Here is a 15,734-nt window from a genome sequence, read left to right on the forward strand (position 1 = left end):
GGCAAGTAAGAAAAATGGAATCAATTTTTTTTTATTAATTTAATTATGTTCAATTCAGTCTTCCCCATTGCCCTTTTTTTCAGGATACAAACTGTTCTTCGCACAGTGTTTTCTAGTAAAATTCCCTATGCTGTAAGGTTATGTAGGGTTTCCTAGATCCCCCAGATTCGAAAATAAGATATGCCACCCTCGAATGTTTCTACTGTTGTATTAGGTTATAAAACCTAACCTCAAAGATGAGGGATAGAAAAAGATGCCAAATACAATTTTTCGATGGCTTGCTGCTCACCCTAAAATTTATTCTAGTATTTTAACTACACCCACGATTCTCCTTAACTCGTTCTGAAGCACACAGCTGAGATTTAAATTAAAACGCTGTGCACACATCTCGCCCAAGTTGCCTGTCCCACTCGTTAATTACTGAGTGACATGTAATATCCCTTCGCAGATAGAAAACCCTTATCGCCAATATGGCAAAGTGCGGGGTGGGGGAGAGGGAGGATTAGCTGAAACCATAATGTGTGTCGTATTCCCAGTGTCGTTTCTCGCGTGTACCTACATCATGAATAATGGCGGATCGCCGACGCCGACACAGGGGCGAAATTACGTTACTATTATTGCACGTTATTGCGTTACGGGGCTCGTCGCGTAGATACCGCGCGTCGATAATCGAGAACGGGAATTAATAACTGTTACATCAATCAATATGTACGACGGGTCACCACTCTACGTCGACGATGTGTAACGCTGACCGTGAGGGAGGGTTTGGCGAGGCTGAAGGGGGTGACGCTCGAGGATCCCTGTAACATCCCCAGCCTGAAAGGCTCTCTGGACCAGAACTTATTGTTAGTCACTGTTGGAGTAAAATATTCCGAGTTCCAACACGAGTTGATTTGTTCCCAATACATTCTTCAACACGAGGCGATTTATTTGTGATATCTTGATTATTAATCTGAAATAATTTTTCCGTGAACAATCGTGTAAAAATTGCAATTTAATGGAAATCTATGGTTACAAGATTTTGTATTTTATTTTTTTTTGTAATTATTAGTATTCATATTCTTTTTCTATTATTATTAGTATTTTGTTATTATTAGTATTTGTATTCTTTTTCTATTATTATTAGCATTTTGTTATTATTAGTATTTATATATTTTCTATTATTATTAGTAGGTGCTTATATTCTTTTTCTAATATTAATAGTATTTTCTTATTGTTAGTACTTGTATTCATTTTTCTGTTATTAGTAGTATTTTGTTATTATTAGTATTTATATTCTTTTTCCATTATTAATAGTATTTTCTTATTATTAGGATTCATATTCTTTTTCTATTATTATTAGTATTTTCTTATTATTAGTAGCTACTTATATTCTTTTTCTAATATTAATAGTATTTTCTTATTGTTAGTACTTGTATTCATTTTTCTAATATTAATAGTATTTTCTTATTGTTAGTACTTGTATTCATTTTTCTGTTATTAGTAGTATTTTGTTACTATTAGTATTTATATTGTTTTTCCATTATTAATAGTATTTTCTTATTATTAGCATTAATATTCTTTTTCTATTATTATTAGTATTTTCTTATTATTAGGATTTATACTCTTTTTCTATTATTATTAGTATTTTGTTACTTTTCTCAGGGTTAGACTGAAGATCAGCAAATTTCTGAACCTCGCCCATTACTTACGTCTCGTCCTGCAAATAGGCTCATATTATTTTAGCATGGTTTATTTTTGGTTAATTGTATGCAGATGGAAATATAATAAATACGTATTATTTATATAATTATTATAATTTCCAAAAATTCGTAATTTGGATAGAATATGTCATAATACAATATGTATATATACAAATGGCAATTTCAGCTGAATATACAATTGTTGATCTCGTTCGCATGATTATCAGTGTTACCAGCATAGTTTGCGTCATAGTTAGGCGCTAAGTCACGTCATTGTGAACGCAAGCGCAACATACAGCTGACAGTTCTGTCGAATATCGACGAGAACCGATATATTCCGATTGTGAAAGCGGTATTAGGACTCGTGATGTAATCTGAGCACGTTTGGCATAACGTTTGTTAAGTGCCTGACGTTTTGCACCTTATCGCACAGGGAATTTTGGCTGGAAAGCTGATGAGGCACTGTTGACTGATCAAATTTGGAAACAAAGTCAACAGGAGCCAAGAGAACCACACATATTTCAATTTTAGAATTTTCGTATTAAAAAAAGTGATGTATCACAAAGTGAAGAAACCAAAATTTATAACAATTAAAAATGTATCGCAAATTAATTCCATACGAATGCTGCCAAATAATTAATTAAAACTGACATATAGAATTTCATTTATATGAATTTTATCAGTCTTGATAATTATTCCTGTGGGGATGAAACATTCAGAGTAATTGAAGGCCTCTTAAAACAATAGTGTCGTCGATTAACAACAACGCAATATTATTACTGCAAATTTCGATACCTATTTCGAATATGCACAATTAAATGTACCTCGAATTTCAATGAATCGAATATTAAAACGAAGTAACATTACCAAGCAAGTCCGCAGATTAAAAGCAAAGAGATTACGAAACAATAGGAAGAATATATCAAGAAGTAAAAAGTTGCTGGTTCTCCCGAGCGAAGTTGCCAGAACTCGAGGCAGGAATTAGGTCGAAGGATCGTTCGGAAAAACGTTTCGATGGTACGGTCGGAGAAATGTTCAGCAAAAATTACGCCGTTGTCGCCGGGCGAACGTTTCTCGGCTACGTGCCCACATTTCTCGACACACGTACACACAGACGAGCCTTTGAGGTCTTGATTTCCCGCGGGATTTTCCACGAGAGCTCGCGAGCGCTGAAAAGTCGCGGTCGGGAACATCGTGGATCGAATATCGACGCGGATATTATGGTGATTCAATCCTGCCAGCAGGTGTAGCTCATTTCTAACGAATCTCAGGTTCCAGAAGGACCTCTGATATTCCTAATTCCCATAAAGATATGTTGGGATATCATGAAATCTGTGGACGAATTTTCAAAGCCAGTAGACTCCGTTGAAGATCAGCTTTCACGAGTATTACTGCATTCCTTTCGATTACTTATTCCACAAATTAATCACTGAGCGTGTGAAAAAAAAACTGCACGTCTTTGTTATAAAATTTCCACTCAAAATCGTGCGTTTTAACGCGGATTTTCGATGTGAATGCAGATTATGACGTCACCGCTGAAAGATTAATGGAAATTTCTACTTCGGACGATTTTAATATTTCTTTTCGTCGTTACTCTTTGCCTTTTGCGATTGCAAAGCAGGAGGGGTGGCTCCCTAAAAACATGACGCAACCAACAAATAGCCTGTCACCGATGGCGAAATAACTGTTACGAACAGACGAAATAACCATCGGCAATAATTAAACAAAACCACTTGCACACGCTCGCGCACACAGACGTGAATCACATGCAGCATTGCCGCCGGCGAAAGAAACGTTATCGATTCCCCGCGATTCATAAATATAATCCGACGAGCCGTCGGGAAATTGGTCGGATTTCCAGGCTCACCGGCCGCGCGGGCGGTTTTAATTAATTATATCGAATATCCTATCGCGTGGCATTTAAACTCAAAGGCGCATTATTATTTAGGTTGTTTATACCGTGGATTTCTCGAAAATCTGTGTCCCCGCTCGAAACATTCGCGTAGTTTATAACTTTAGCATGCGGAGCTTGATCGCGTCCCATTTTTATTTTAATGTAAAGCGGTGCATTGGTTATTTGACGCTTTATTGTTTATATACCAGAGGTGGTTCGTGTAACGTCTTTAATAATTTAAACGTACTTTGGAATTCATGAAGGAAAGGATATTGTACAATTGAAATTTGTATGAAAGTGAATAGTGCACGTGGCAGTAACTGTTTGCTGTATTTTGTCCTCTAGCATGTGTAATTCATCGCAATTTTTAGTTGCAAGACCTAACCAGATTATTTAGAATACTATTAGATTCACAGTGTGGTGGAGCAGTTGCACACGAAACTCGTGTATCTACGTACTACTGTTATTTCGAATTTAAGACTGGTGTATTAATTGTCACGTTTGTATTTCATATCGACCTATTTAATTCCCACAAATACTGCAGCGTCAGATTTGGATGCAAAATAGTCTGAGAAAAATGGTGAATTTTTTAGTGGAAATAGTCTGAGGAGGTAGAGGAGCGCTCCCCCTTAATAATGCACTTTGTTTCACGCCGATACGTTCGTTAGTTCCTGAGATATATTAGTTTAAAGCAATAGTACATACCCGGCGTAACTGACCAGCCTCAACATTTGGCCATGGCGCGGTAGGTCAGTGCTGCCGCAGAGGGAGCTAGTGCAGCACTATAAATTAGGCTCCTCTTCAAACGACGATATCTCAGGAACCAGAAGTCGTATCGATTTAAAACAAAAGCCATTTTAAAGGAGAAAGTCCAGCGCTGCCACACACGCTTCTCTAATGGACGAAGTGTGAAGAACTTCGGACTTATAATTGATTGAAGTTTTGCTATTTTGAATACGTGTTGCGTGTGTATTTAAAGATTTTGCGGATATAACGGTCTTATAATATTGTTGTTCGTCTATAGAAGTCTTCTTCTAAGGAAGTGTGGATAACTTTTTAATAATAATAGAATCAAGTTCAATATAATTTAAATGTAACCTTCTATGGTAAGCTTGTTATCTATTTTTGATATAATGTACATTTCCAAACACGCATTTATACGCATATTTTACTTTTCAACATTAAGGAAAAGGGTGTACACTTTTTATATACGTTCTGAGTTTTTCCAAAAGTACTTAAATCTCTTTATAGATCACTAAATCACGCGAACTTATTTTCCAAAAGCCATCACAGTACCATTACTGACGAAATCCATTTCAGCAAATCCTGATCCAATTTTTACATAAATCAGAAATTGTTTGCGAACAGATGTAACCTAGAGATCACCGTTGCCCGTGCGAGAATCGAAATTCAGCCTGGCGGCCGTCCCCCGACCGGAAAATCCGGCTCTCCCTTGCGTATAATTCATTTATGAAAATCCGATAGGCCTCTTCCGCGAATCGTTGTGGATCGAGAAATATTCCCGCGTACGATTATCATTCGGAATTCATTGCAGCTGGTCGGTAAATAACGACTGGCTCTGCACGATTTTCGGGCGGCCAGAGGCAGGCCAGGCACGCACGCAGACGGAAACGCGGCCGGCAAAAATTCAAATGGCAAAATCGAAACGTTGCGCGCGTAACAATGATCCCGCAAAAACACGTTTCGATGCTCTACGTTTTTGACGTTGTACGGTGGAAATCGCGCGCAGCGTTATCTGCGCGCTTGGAAACACCGAGGTGAGAGACAATGAGGGACAATAGCGTGCACTAGCTGTGTTTCGGTTGAATTGTTAACAATATTCCCGGCGATCCCTTTTAACCGTCGGTGGGGGCATATCAACCTAAATTTTGTAGACTTTGATGCGGGTTCTTTATTACGATTTTATGGTCGATTAAATGACGTGAGGCATGCCGTGGTTATTTACAGAATTACACGTGGAGAACTGGAGGGAATAGAATTTAAGCACTAATTTTTAACCGACTTCTCTAACCGGCGCCTCTTCATTTGCACTGTATAAATCTGGCACCGACTTACAAAATATGTGAGTCGCAGATTAAATAAGGGAAAAAATTATTTTTTACTTTTTAGTGCATTTTTATTTTTTTGAAGTCGGTTTTAATTTTTTTTTTCGGTTGACTATTAAATGGTTGGACAGTTCTTGCGTTGTTTTTTGGGTATGTAGGTTAGAAGATATCTATTTGCATTCTGCTGTGTAATAGTTATAATACATATTTTTATATTTCTCATATTTTTTTAGTTCATGGTTGAAATAAGTAAGACGCGAAAGGTATAAATATGTGGCACAGCAAATATTTATGCTTGCACTTCTCAAAATAATTACAGGGTCTCCTATCCACAGCAAATGACCAGTAATAATTAATTATAGTATGCAGACTGAATTCAGAAAATATTCAGTAGCATCAAACATGTAACAATTCCTGCAGCATCCCAATGGAAGCTATAAAAATACCCACAATACTTGAAATATTCTTGTGTAATCCCTTCAAAGATTTAGGATTTTTTTTAAAGAATTTTAGGATGACAAAATTTTTTTTAGCTATAACTATAGCTATATACTCTGGCGGTGATAAATAAACGGTGTACATAAAGAAAACTAATTGACGGATTTGAAAAATTCTTTCACGATTCTTTTCATAAATGAACTCGCTATCGCATTACCAACTTTAAGAACTTTTGGTCCACTCAATTTGATTTTATTCAGCATAGAAAAATACCGGTTTCAGGGCACTTTTACTAAAACATGTACCAGTCATCGAATTTTCATTATTCTGCACTAATTTGAAATATCAGGTACACCATATTTTTAATACCGTCAAAGTTATAGCTATTTATTCAAAATTATATCGGAGAAAAAACCCAAAAATATTATTTAATCATCTTAAAATATGTTTAAATCAATACCAAAAATTCTTTTTACCTTATTTGTTGCAGTTTTCTTTCAAGAAAATCCTGAACACGAGAACGTACCTTTAACTCGTCATTTTGAAATTTCCCCTCCTACTTTAATTGCTCGAAATTTTCTCCCATTCCGCCACTAATTACAAGAATTAAAAGCAGCACCGTTCAAGATTGCCCCTCGATCGATTCCGCAACTCGAATTTCCACCGTCAAAGAGCGTATATAAACTTGCCGATGCGTGTCCACAGAATTTACAGCTTGTTGACGCAACGTGATCACCATGAAACAAAAAAAAAAAAAAAGGAACCACTTTCGACCTAAAACGTGTCTGAAAAAAAAAACAAACGAACCAACGGCACTGGGGTCGAAAACCGAAGGATTCGGGAAGTGTTTCGCGTGAACGGTCATCGCGGACGTAAATAGAAGCTCGGTCGAATGGCGCGTCCCTAAAAAAAATGCTCTTGAAAAGAAAAATACGCAAATTTGTCAGGCGTGCACAACACAGCGACGGTATTTACGTTAATAACGAACAATAACGCTATCGATGGTATTTAAAAAGAGAGAGAGAAAAGGAATAGTGTTTTCTTTAAAATATTAAAAGCAAATCTTTGGAAGATCCTAAAGATTCCATCATAAAGTACAAAATCAACCCTCCGATACCCAGCATCTGTGTAAGCTGTTGTGAGAATTCAATACTTCAGCCCAAAAAAAAAAAAAATTCGAATAATTTTGGATTGGTATAAAACAAAGCAGTCATTAGTAACAAAATACGCGAATAAATATGCAAATTTCTTGGTCTGATAATCGTCGTCATTTCAGATCGTATGGATCACCCAAAAACGACGGACTGCAGTAGCGCCACCTATAACTTAGTAAAATCTTCATCTAGGTCTCGTTATTGCTCATGAAAAACCTAACATTTTTCGTGTTCAATATTTTTCTCTGCTGTCATTAGTTTCCAAGAAATTCAACTGAATACCATCCCCATCCCCCAATTAGGGGAGACAGTTTTAATTCTTCAGGGTGAATGGACAAGAAAAAAGTATATCTGAGATATTTCATAACTCTGCCACGTGCTAAACCTCATCAAAGATTGTTAATGTTCTTCGTTAGCGTGGTTAAAAATTACGCACCTAAAATTGTACCACACGTACTCGTTGTTTCTCATCCACCCCTCAGGAGCTTTGATTCCGGACACAATTACCCTAAAAACGAGCGATACCCTGAACCAACGCGAGCACATAACGATAATGAGCATCCTACGCACGCGGAAAGTAGCGATTTTTATTGTTATTAGGGAAGCTTTATGCCGCCCGTTACGCGTGCCCCCCTACCCCCATGTGTAGTTGCCCTGTTCATTTTCTGGTTAATTTCACGGATTCCGCTAATGTGCAGGGAGCCGGAAGCGCGTTACGTTTGAGCGGTTCGTTTGCGGGAAATAAGGGTCGAGCTTAAATAATTAGCGTTTTGAATGGTACACTGGAGGGTTGCATTGATTTTTCGTGCCCGCTGGTGTGCTCCCTTTTGCGCTCATTTGTCGTGGCTCTTGTTTCGGCTCGTGTCATGTTTGGTTAAGCTATTTTTATGCATTTTGCCACGGTTGTTTACCTATGTGGAATAATTGTTATAGGGATACTGATTTTTGACAGAGTTTTTTTTATATAAGGGATGAATAGAGTCTGTGTAAAATTGTATGTTTAACAATGAGTAAGGGTGAGTTAAATCTATTCGTCTGCAGTAAATTCATAGGACGTAATGGTGTAAAATATTTAGTGATTTTGTGATTTTGTAAAATAATTGGTACCTATGAATTAAGGGGAGAATCAGAGATTAGGACGCTGAAAACACGGTGATTTTTAAGAATTATTCTCTCAGTAAATATAAATCGAATATTTCCAAAACTTTAAGGGGGTTTACTGTATATTCAGACAACAGGAAAAACTTTTTTTATTTAAGAATAATTCATTTAATATTGGTTTGTTGGTATATCTTCGTAGCGACGCGCCGCCGGAATTGTCAAATTGCGTACATCCTAGGTGTTGCGCCCCAACAACATTGTACGTTTCTTGGAAGCGTAGCCCGAAAGGAATTTCGCCTCTTTTGTGGCAACGCTGCGCGCTGGCGGCCGACGAGACACGACGCTGCGCGATCGGTTCGACACGTCGCGCCGGGCAGACAGATTGTCCTTGAGACTCGGGCGAGACTGTCCAGTACAGACTTATACCTATACCCATACAATAAATCTCAGTATTCATCCAGATATCCTCTTTTTTGACATCACCTGCGTATTCATTAAACGCGGCTCGATCAAACTACAAGTGATCCAGAAGTGACTGAGCACTATTTAGGCAAGCTTAACACTAGATCCAATTGTTATCTGAAATAAAAAAGCCGAAGTTTTTCTTAGTAGACATGAATTTATATCGTCGATGAATGAAAAACATATTTATGCAGAAATTCAAATAATCAACCCTCGAGATTCACAGTAACCTAATCGATATATATCACAATTCGAAATTGTTGTGGAGTTTTTAATGGCATCTTACAATCAGTGTACTCCACCCAACGAATACCACACATAAGCTTTCGTTATTTTATTTTCAAATATTCATTGCACCCACACTTCATTAGAAAAATTTCCACACAAACACAAAAAATCAACAGCATTTTCCTAGTTGTTCTACCATTTCCCATCCAATCATTTTTAATAGTTGCCACAAAATTTGAACTTAAAATTTATTATGCACCAAAAATGTTATGAAAGGTTAAGAAAATAAGTCTGAAGGTAATTCACACAGCCAGTCTTTTCTAAAAAAAGATTTACAAATCTTTTAACTGTTTCCTTATCATTAGCCATTTTTCTGTGTGGTGTGGTGCCCTGGAGGGGGTGATTTTGTTTCCACGCTGACAAAATCGCTCTAAGCATCGACCCGTGTAATCCATTCTGTAAATAAATAAAATCTCATGAAAATGCATTGCACAACGCGAAGCGGAAAATATTTGAAACTGTGAATGGAATTGAAGCGAGGGTGGATAAGAGGGGAGGGATTTACCGACGGGTATACTAATGCAACCGGTATCGCGTGTTTTTTAGCTTGCATTGAATATTCAATGTTTCACCCAGACTCGCGGATCAAAAGATGAATTTTATTTTTGCGAGCTTAACGTTAAATCAGCGAGATTGAAAATAAAGCGTTACGTTTGCATTATAATTAACGTCGATGGTCGTCGAAAGAGAATTTAAAAAGAAAAATTCGAAAGTGAATTGCGGCGTGAGAAAAGCTTTGATAATTTTATATACGAATTCTTTGGCAAGGTTTTCATACGGAAATTATTAATAACAATAACCAGTTTTTCCTCCTCAATTTTTTGTTACCATTTTCGTCCATTCAATGCTTTATTTAACCGGTTTTCCTTCCTTTTTCTTTTGAGTATTTTGATGTTAATTTTCACCGAATATTTGGTAATTTGTCAAAAAATTTGGTAGTGAGAAATTAGCATAAATAGGCTGGGAGGTTTATTCTTTTTTAGTTTTTTTTAAGGGAAAGTTGTCAGCCCTTATATGTGCCCTTCTGAAGAAGTCTGAGGTAATTTTGATTTTACTTGGACTCGAGTTTTACTTGATTTTAAGCATCTTTGTGTACCCTCAACCTGTGGTTCACTATGCATATATTTTCCTGAATTTATTAACAATAATATCGAGGCTCAATATTGTAATTATCAGGAAATGCATATGCAACTGTTGAACGTGGTTTCTAAATTTAATAAATGCATGTACAGACATGTCTATAATTAATATTATTCGTTGTAACTTTGCTTCGAGGAATACAATGAAAAATCGTTTCGTTGTTTATATTCGTAATTACAAATCCACTTATCGCTGCCAGTAAAACATTCGACAAGACAGGAAATCGATATGGGATATCATCGAATCGATAGGAGCGTATTTATTCGGGTAATTAATTATTTTTATGATCGCCACTCGTTGGCGGGGACATTTAATTAAATGATATCCATTAGAAGGGAAATTATGGAGATGTTCACTGGAAATTCCCAGCTATCAATCAATTATCCAATGATTTTTCATAATTGCATGAAAATTGTGGCACAGTTTGAAGGAGAATTGTAAAATATTGAAATCATTGAGTGCCGTTTTTAAATTTTTAATATCGACGTTTATAGCTTGGAGTTAATAAATGCACTGCTCAGAACGATTTCAGGAGCTTGTGATTTTATTGTTATATTATTTATAATTAAATTACATTATTATTATTAGAACTTCAAACATAAAGATTAGAAGGTCACATATTTTTACTTTATCAACTTCTAACGATTATTATTCTTTTTACTAAACTTATCAAAAAGTAAATATCATTTGTTTAAAAATAACAATTATAGCTGAATTTCTCACCAAACTACAGTGAACATAGAATACTAAAAGGCACTATTTCTTGATAAATATTAATCCTAAAAATTCCTGTTCGTTTAAATAAATCGATCGTTATTTAACTTCAAAATGTGATTCTTGCAAATGAAATAAATATTTCAGATCGATATTACCCACTTCTATTTAATATCGGTTACCACCTGTTTCCGTCGCAAGTCGTTATTACTTACTTTCCTCCGAAATTGTTATTCCGCATTTTTATTTCATATAAGATTTACCGCGCCCCAGCTTGTCGCAGCGTTACACAAGCATTTTGCAATTGCAACGTCGCTGGAGGTACTTAATCGAGGACGATAATGCGGCAGTTATTGTCCCTGAGACGGAGATTAAAATTTTAATTGCGCCCGTGCACGTATCACTGCGCGTTCTCTAATTTATATTCTGTTTCGCAGTGTGCCGCCCTGTGGCTGTTTTCCAGCGGATAAAAATACACGGGAGACCCCGCGATCCTTTTGTTATTTATATGAAAAAGCAATTATGTGACATTACTGTGCCCCTGCGCTCTGTTTTGCCCCGTTTCAAACGAGGATCCGGGGAGAATGAAATTTTTATTTATTATACCCCGCGATGGATACATACGCGTGTACTTGCGCTGATAATATAAGCTGGATATCTGAAAAACTCCCCTTACCGATGTTGGGGGAGGGAGGGGGAGGATAAATTGTTCATGGACGCGTAATTTTTGGCTTTCAAATAGCAAACATCCTTTACCGCAGTAGCGCAACTTTTATTTTTCAATTATTTGTGAATAATGTAATTACCTTTATGGTACTCGACAGTTTCTACCTTTTTAAATAAGATTTGCTAAATTTGATGTATCAACTTAACGATAAAATTTCGGAGCTTTAGAAATGTGAAATAAAATTCCTGCGGAATGACGAAAGTATCTTTTACGGGAAACCTATTTTGAGAATTCATTTGTGCTTCACCTGAAATATTATTGGAATAATTGCATTATTGGATAATGGCCATTCAGTTGAATCAACTTAAGGATTTATTTTTGTCCCACCATGGGGTCACTGGAGGTGAATTTGCTTAGACTTATATTTTTAAACACGCGACAGTCGCGAATTAACGGCAGTTTACTTTGGGGTTTTAAGGGAGGCAGCGCCCACCCCAATTACTTTCCAAAATCGCCGCTAAAAGGATATTCGAGTAGTTTCTAAAAGGGTTGCTGGTAACCATAGTCGTGGGATCGATGTCACGGAAACCCCCCGAAGCAACGAACCTACAGTCGAATTTTCGATTTGCACCGCGACATTTGCAGCAGTGTCGTTCGGGGCATTCAGCCGCGGGCTGACAACCGCGTGTATAGAAGTTTATATGAACCATCGTCGTTGTCACATATGTTGCCAGTAGAGTTGCTATAGACAGTGGCGGGAATATTATGGACAGAAATAAAAGCACAGCGCGTCTTATGTACGAGGAAATTCTGTAAAATAGACAGAGGAGGTGTGTGGGTATACCGAGCAGCATTGAGGTCTCTAATGCGCATGCTCAGGCGCGGGATGCAAGTGGGCGGAGCCTAGAGATTCCCTGGACGTCACAGTGGGAAGGGGGGATAACGGTGACTAGATTCGAGGTTTAGGAGGCGATCTAATATCGAGGCTAGAGCTGGAATTATTTGAATTATTCGAGTAATTTGAATAATTTAGAGTCATTCGAGTAATTCGAGTAATCCAAATAATTTCCGAGTAATTCGAGTAATTCGAATAATTTCTAGTAATTCGAATAAGTCGAGTAATTCGAATAATTCGAATAATTTCCTCGAATAATCGAATACTCCTAATTATTCGAATATTCGAATATTTCTGATTATTCGAATAATCGAATCTCAAATTCAAATTCTCTGGTATTCGAATATTCAAATTCTCTGGTATTCGAATATTCAAATTCTCTGGTATTCGAATATTCAAATTCTCTGGTATTCGAATATTCAAATTCTCTGGTATTCGAATATTCAAATTCTCTGGTATTCGAATATTCAAATTCTCTGGTATTCGAATATTCAAATTCTCTGGTATTCGAATATTCAAATTCTCTGGTATTCGAATATTCAAATTCTCTGGTATTCGAATATTGGAATACTTACGTTATTCGAATTTTCGTTACAGTCCTAATCGAGGCATCTCTAGTGGGGTTGTTGCCGATTAAAGTTTGAAATTTAGGAGTCTATTGTTCACTCTTCCATCTCTGGTTTGATCCCTTTTTCAATGTTTTATTTATCTTGATTTTTTTGCTTCTTTGATTCTTGCCGCAATAGATTCCAATTTGTAGTTTTCGAAAATTCTAAATCTTTTTGGTGATTGGTAAATGCCATTTAGCTTTTTTTAAGCTTGATACGTAGCTATGTGATATAACTCTGAATAATCTACAGTTGCGTTCGACCAACTGAGAAAATATTAATATGCGATATGTCCATTTTTATTGAAACGATTGTAATGTAATTTGATGAAATTAGACGTCACTGGAGTGTAATTTTGTAATTTCTTTTTTACCCCGACTACTTCATCAAATTGTGAGCAACCGGGGCGTAAAATTGGCTACAGACAGTCAAACTTTGAATTACCTCATTAAAAATAGACACCGGAAAGAAATGAATTAACTACCTAATTTCTTTTCTGCAATTGCACGAATCGAATCATAAATTAAAAATTTCTTGTTTCCCCTTTCTCCCATCGTACATTTTTCGGTTACCGGTCGGACATGGAGTTAATTATTTAATTGGCAAACATTGGAGATTATTTGGCGAGCGAGCCGCTTTATTTGCTAAAATGGACGCGCGCTGGCTTTTTCGAAACTCTTCAAAAGTGATATCGTGAACATGTGTACATAAAGTGCTTTCCACTGGAAAATATGAAAATCTCAGCGAGGTGAGCTGCTTCGGAGACATTTTACATAATAAATAAAAGTCGACTTTAATTTGGAAGATTTTATTTAATGGGCGAATCGGTTTTTACGGTGAAATTATTTATCAGTCTGTTTCGAGATTGGAGCACCGAATTGGAAAATTTAAAAACATTAAAGTACTGGAACATAATTACATATTGCGTACGATAATTTTCATAATCGACAGAATTATTTTACTGAATTTAATTGTTTAACAAACATTGTTAAATGATATTGTAAATTATGTGCACAGATTTTATATAACAATTACATACTCGCTAATTATAAATTGTAATTAAGCATTGACAATTATAAAATTGTTGTAAATTGTTACAAATTTTTACACTTGATATCGTTTTCTGTTGCAGATATTCACACGTTTTGGCAAGGTCCTGAAGATAGTCACCTTTACAAAGAACAGTGAGTACACGATGCTACAATATACAACTAATTAAAAATATACAACTACGCTTATCAGTAATTAAACACCATATGATTAATCTATCTAAAGGAAACTAAAAATGTTTCATTTATTTCTGCTTTCAAAAATATACCTAACCTACTTAAATTCCACTATTCCCCAAGTTCATAAATTTAAAATTGCCGAATATAAATACATATACTTGAAAGGTTGCTACACTAAAAACAAATTTCTTAATATTCAGCCCTTTTTGTAACCCTTTGAATTCGGGCGACATAATTATACGTTCTATATATTTCCAATTAATCCGGGCGACGTATATATACGTTCTGTATATTTCCATTTAATCCGGGCGACGTATATATACGTTCCGTACATTTTGATTGAATCCGGGACACGCATATATACGTTTTGTATATTTTGATTGGATCAGGGTGACGTATATATACGTCCCATATATTTTGGTTGAATCCGGGCGACGTATATATACGTTCTGTATATTTTGATTGGATCAGGGTGACGTATATATACGTCCCGTATATTTCGGTTGAATCCGGGCGACGTATATATACGTTCTGTATATTTTGATTGGATCAGGGCGACGTATATATACGTCCCGTATATTTTGGTTGATTCCGGGCAACGTATATATACGTTCTGTATATTTTGATTGGATCAGGGCGACGTATATATACGTCCCGTATATTTTGGTTGAATCTAGCCGACGTATACATATACGTTCCGTATATTTTGATTGAATCCGGGTGACGTATATATACGTCATATCGAATTAATAAATACTGATGCGAATTTTTTTTTTAAATTTTTGTTTTTTCTCCGGATTCAAAATATTAATAACACAGCTTCCCCCTCCCTCTGTCTTCCACCTCCCCCAGCTTCAGACTTCAGTATCTGCATGCAAGTCATGAAATCGTTACTAACACCATTCCACATAATGAAAGCTCCTTCTGGACGAGAATCACATCCCATGGCATTCATCCCATGCCATCCAGAAGGACCATCTGCTTCCCCACTGTGCGCTGTACACACACAAACACACCCGCTCCTCCACACATACACAATGAACTCTAAAATAGCGAAAAGGAATTCGGTCACCCTCCTTGATACATAGTTCCCAAGAAAGTAGCTTGTAACTGTTCATGTAGAGCCACCCTGTATAGACGCCGCTCTTACAGGCTTGGGGGGGGGGAGGGGGCTGGGTGAGGGGAGCAGACATGCCACGGCACTTTAGTACTTCAGTGTACTTGAAGTGTATTCCTGCACGGCGACGCCGACGCCGACGTCGGTGCGCGCACTTGGCGCCGTTAGTACTTTCAGTATTGCGCTCGAGTGTAGCAAGGGGTGTCTCGAATGCACCTGTTTTCTGCCTCTGTTTTCGAGCCGGGGTGCGGCGGGGGCGGGCGGTGAAATTCGTCGATC

The 15,734-nt window shown here is 36.9% G+C and overlaps 1 protein-coding gene across 12 annotated transcripts in view; it reads left to right on the forward strand.

The window, feature by feature from the left end:
* Positions 1–15,734, forward strand: part of Heph (polypyrimidine tract-binding protein 1 heph) — a 793,543-nt gene that overhangs the window by 738,740 nt on the left and 39,069 nt on the right. For all 12 annotated transcript variants that reach the window (XM_076827760.1, XM_076827759.1, XM_076827762.1 and 9 more), the window contains one exon: positions 14,242–14,293. In XM_076827760.1, coding sequence (XP_076683875.1) covers positions 14,242–14,293 — 52 coding nt within the window. The remainder of the gene's footprint in view (positions 1–14,241; positions 14,294–15,734) is intronic.

Source organism: Andrena cerasifolii, chromosome 15 (genome assembly GCF_050908995.1).
Source record: "Andrena cerasifolii isolate SP2316 chromosome 15, iyAndCera1_principal, whole genome shotgun sequence".
Taxonomy (NCBI): domain Eukaryota; kingdom Metazoa; phylum Arthropoda; class Insecta; order Hymenoptera; family Andrenidae; genus Andrena; species Andrena cerasifolii.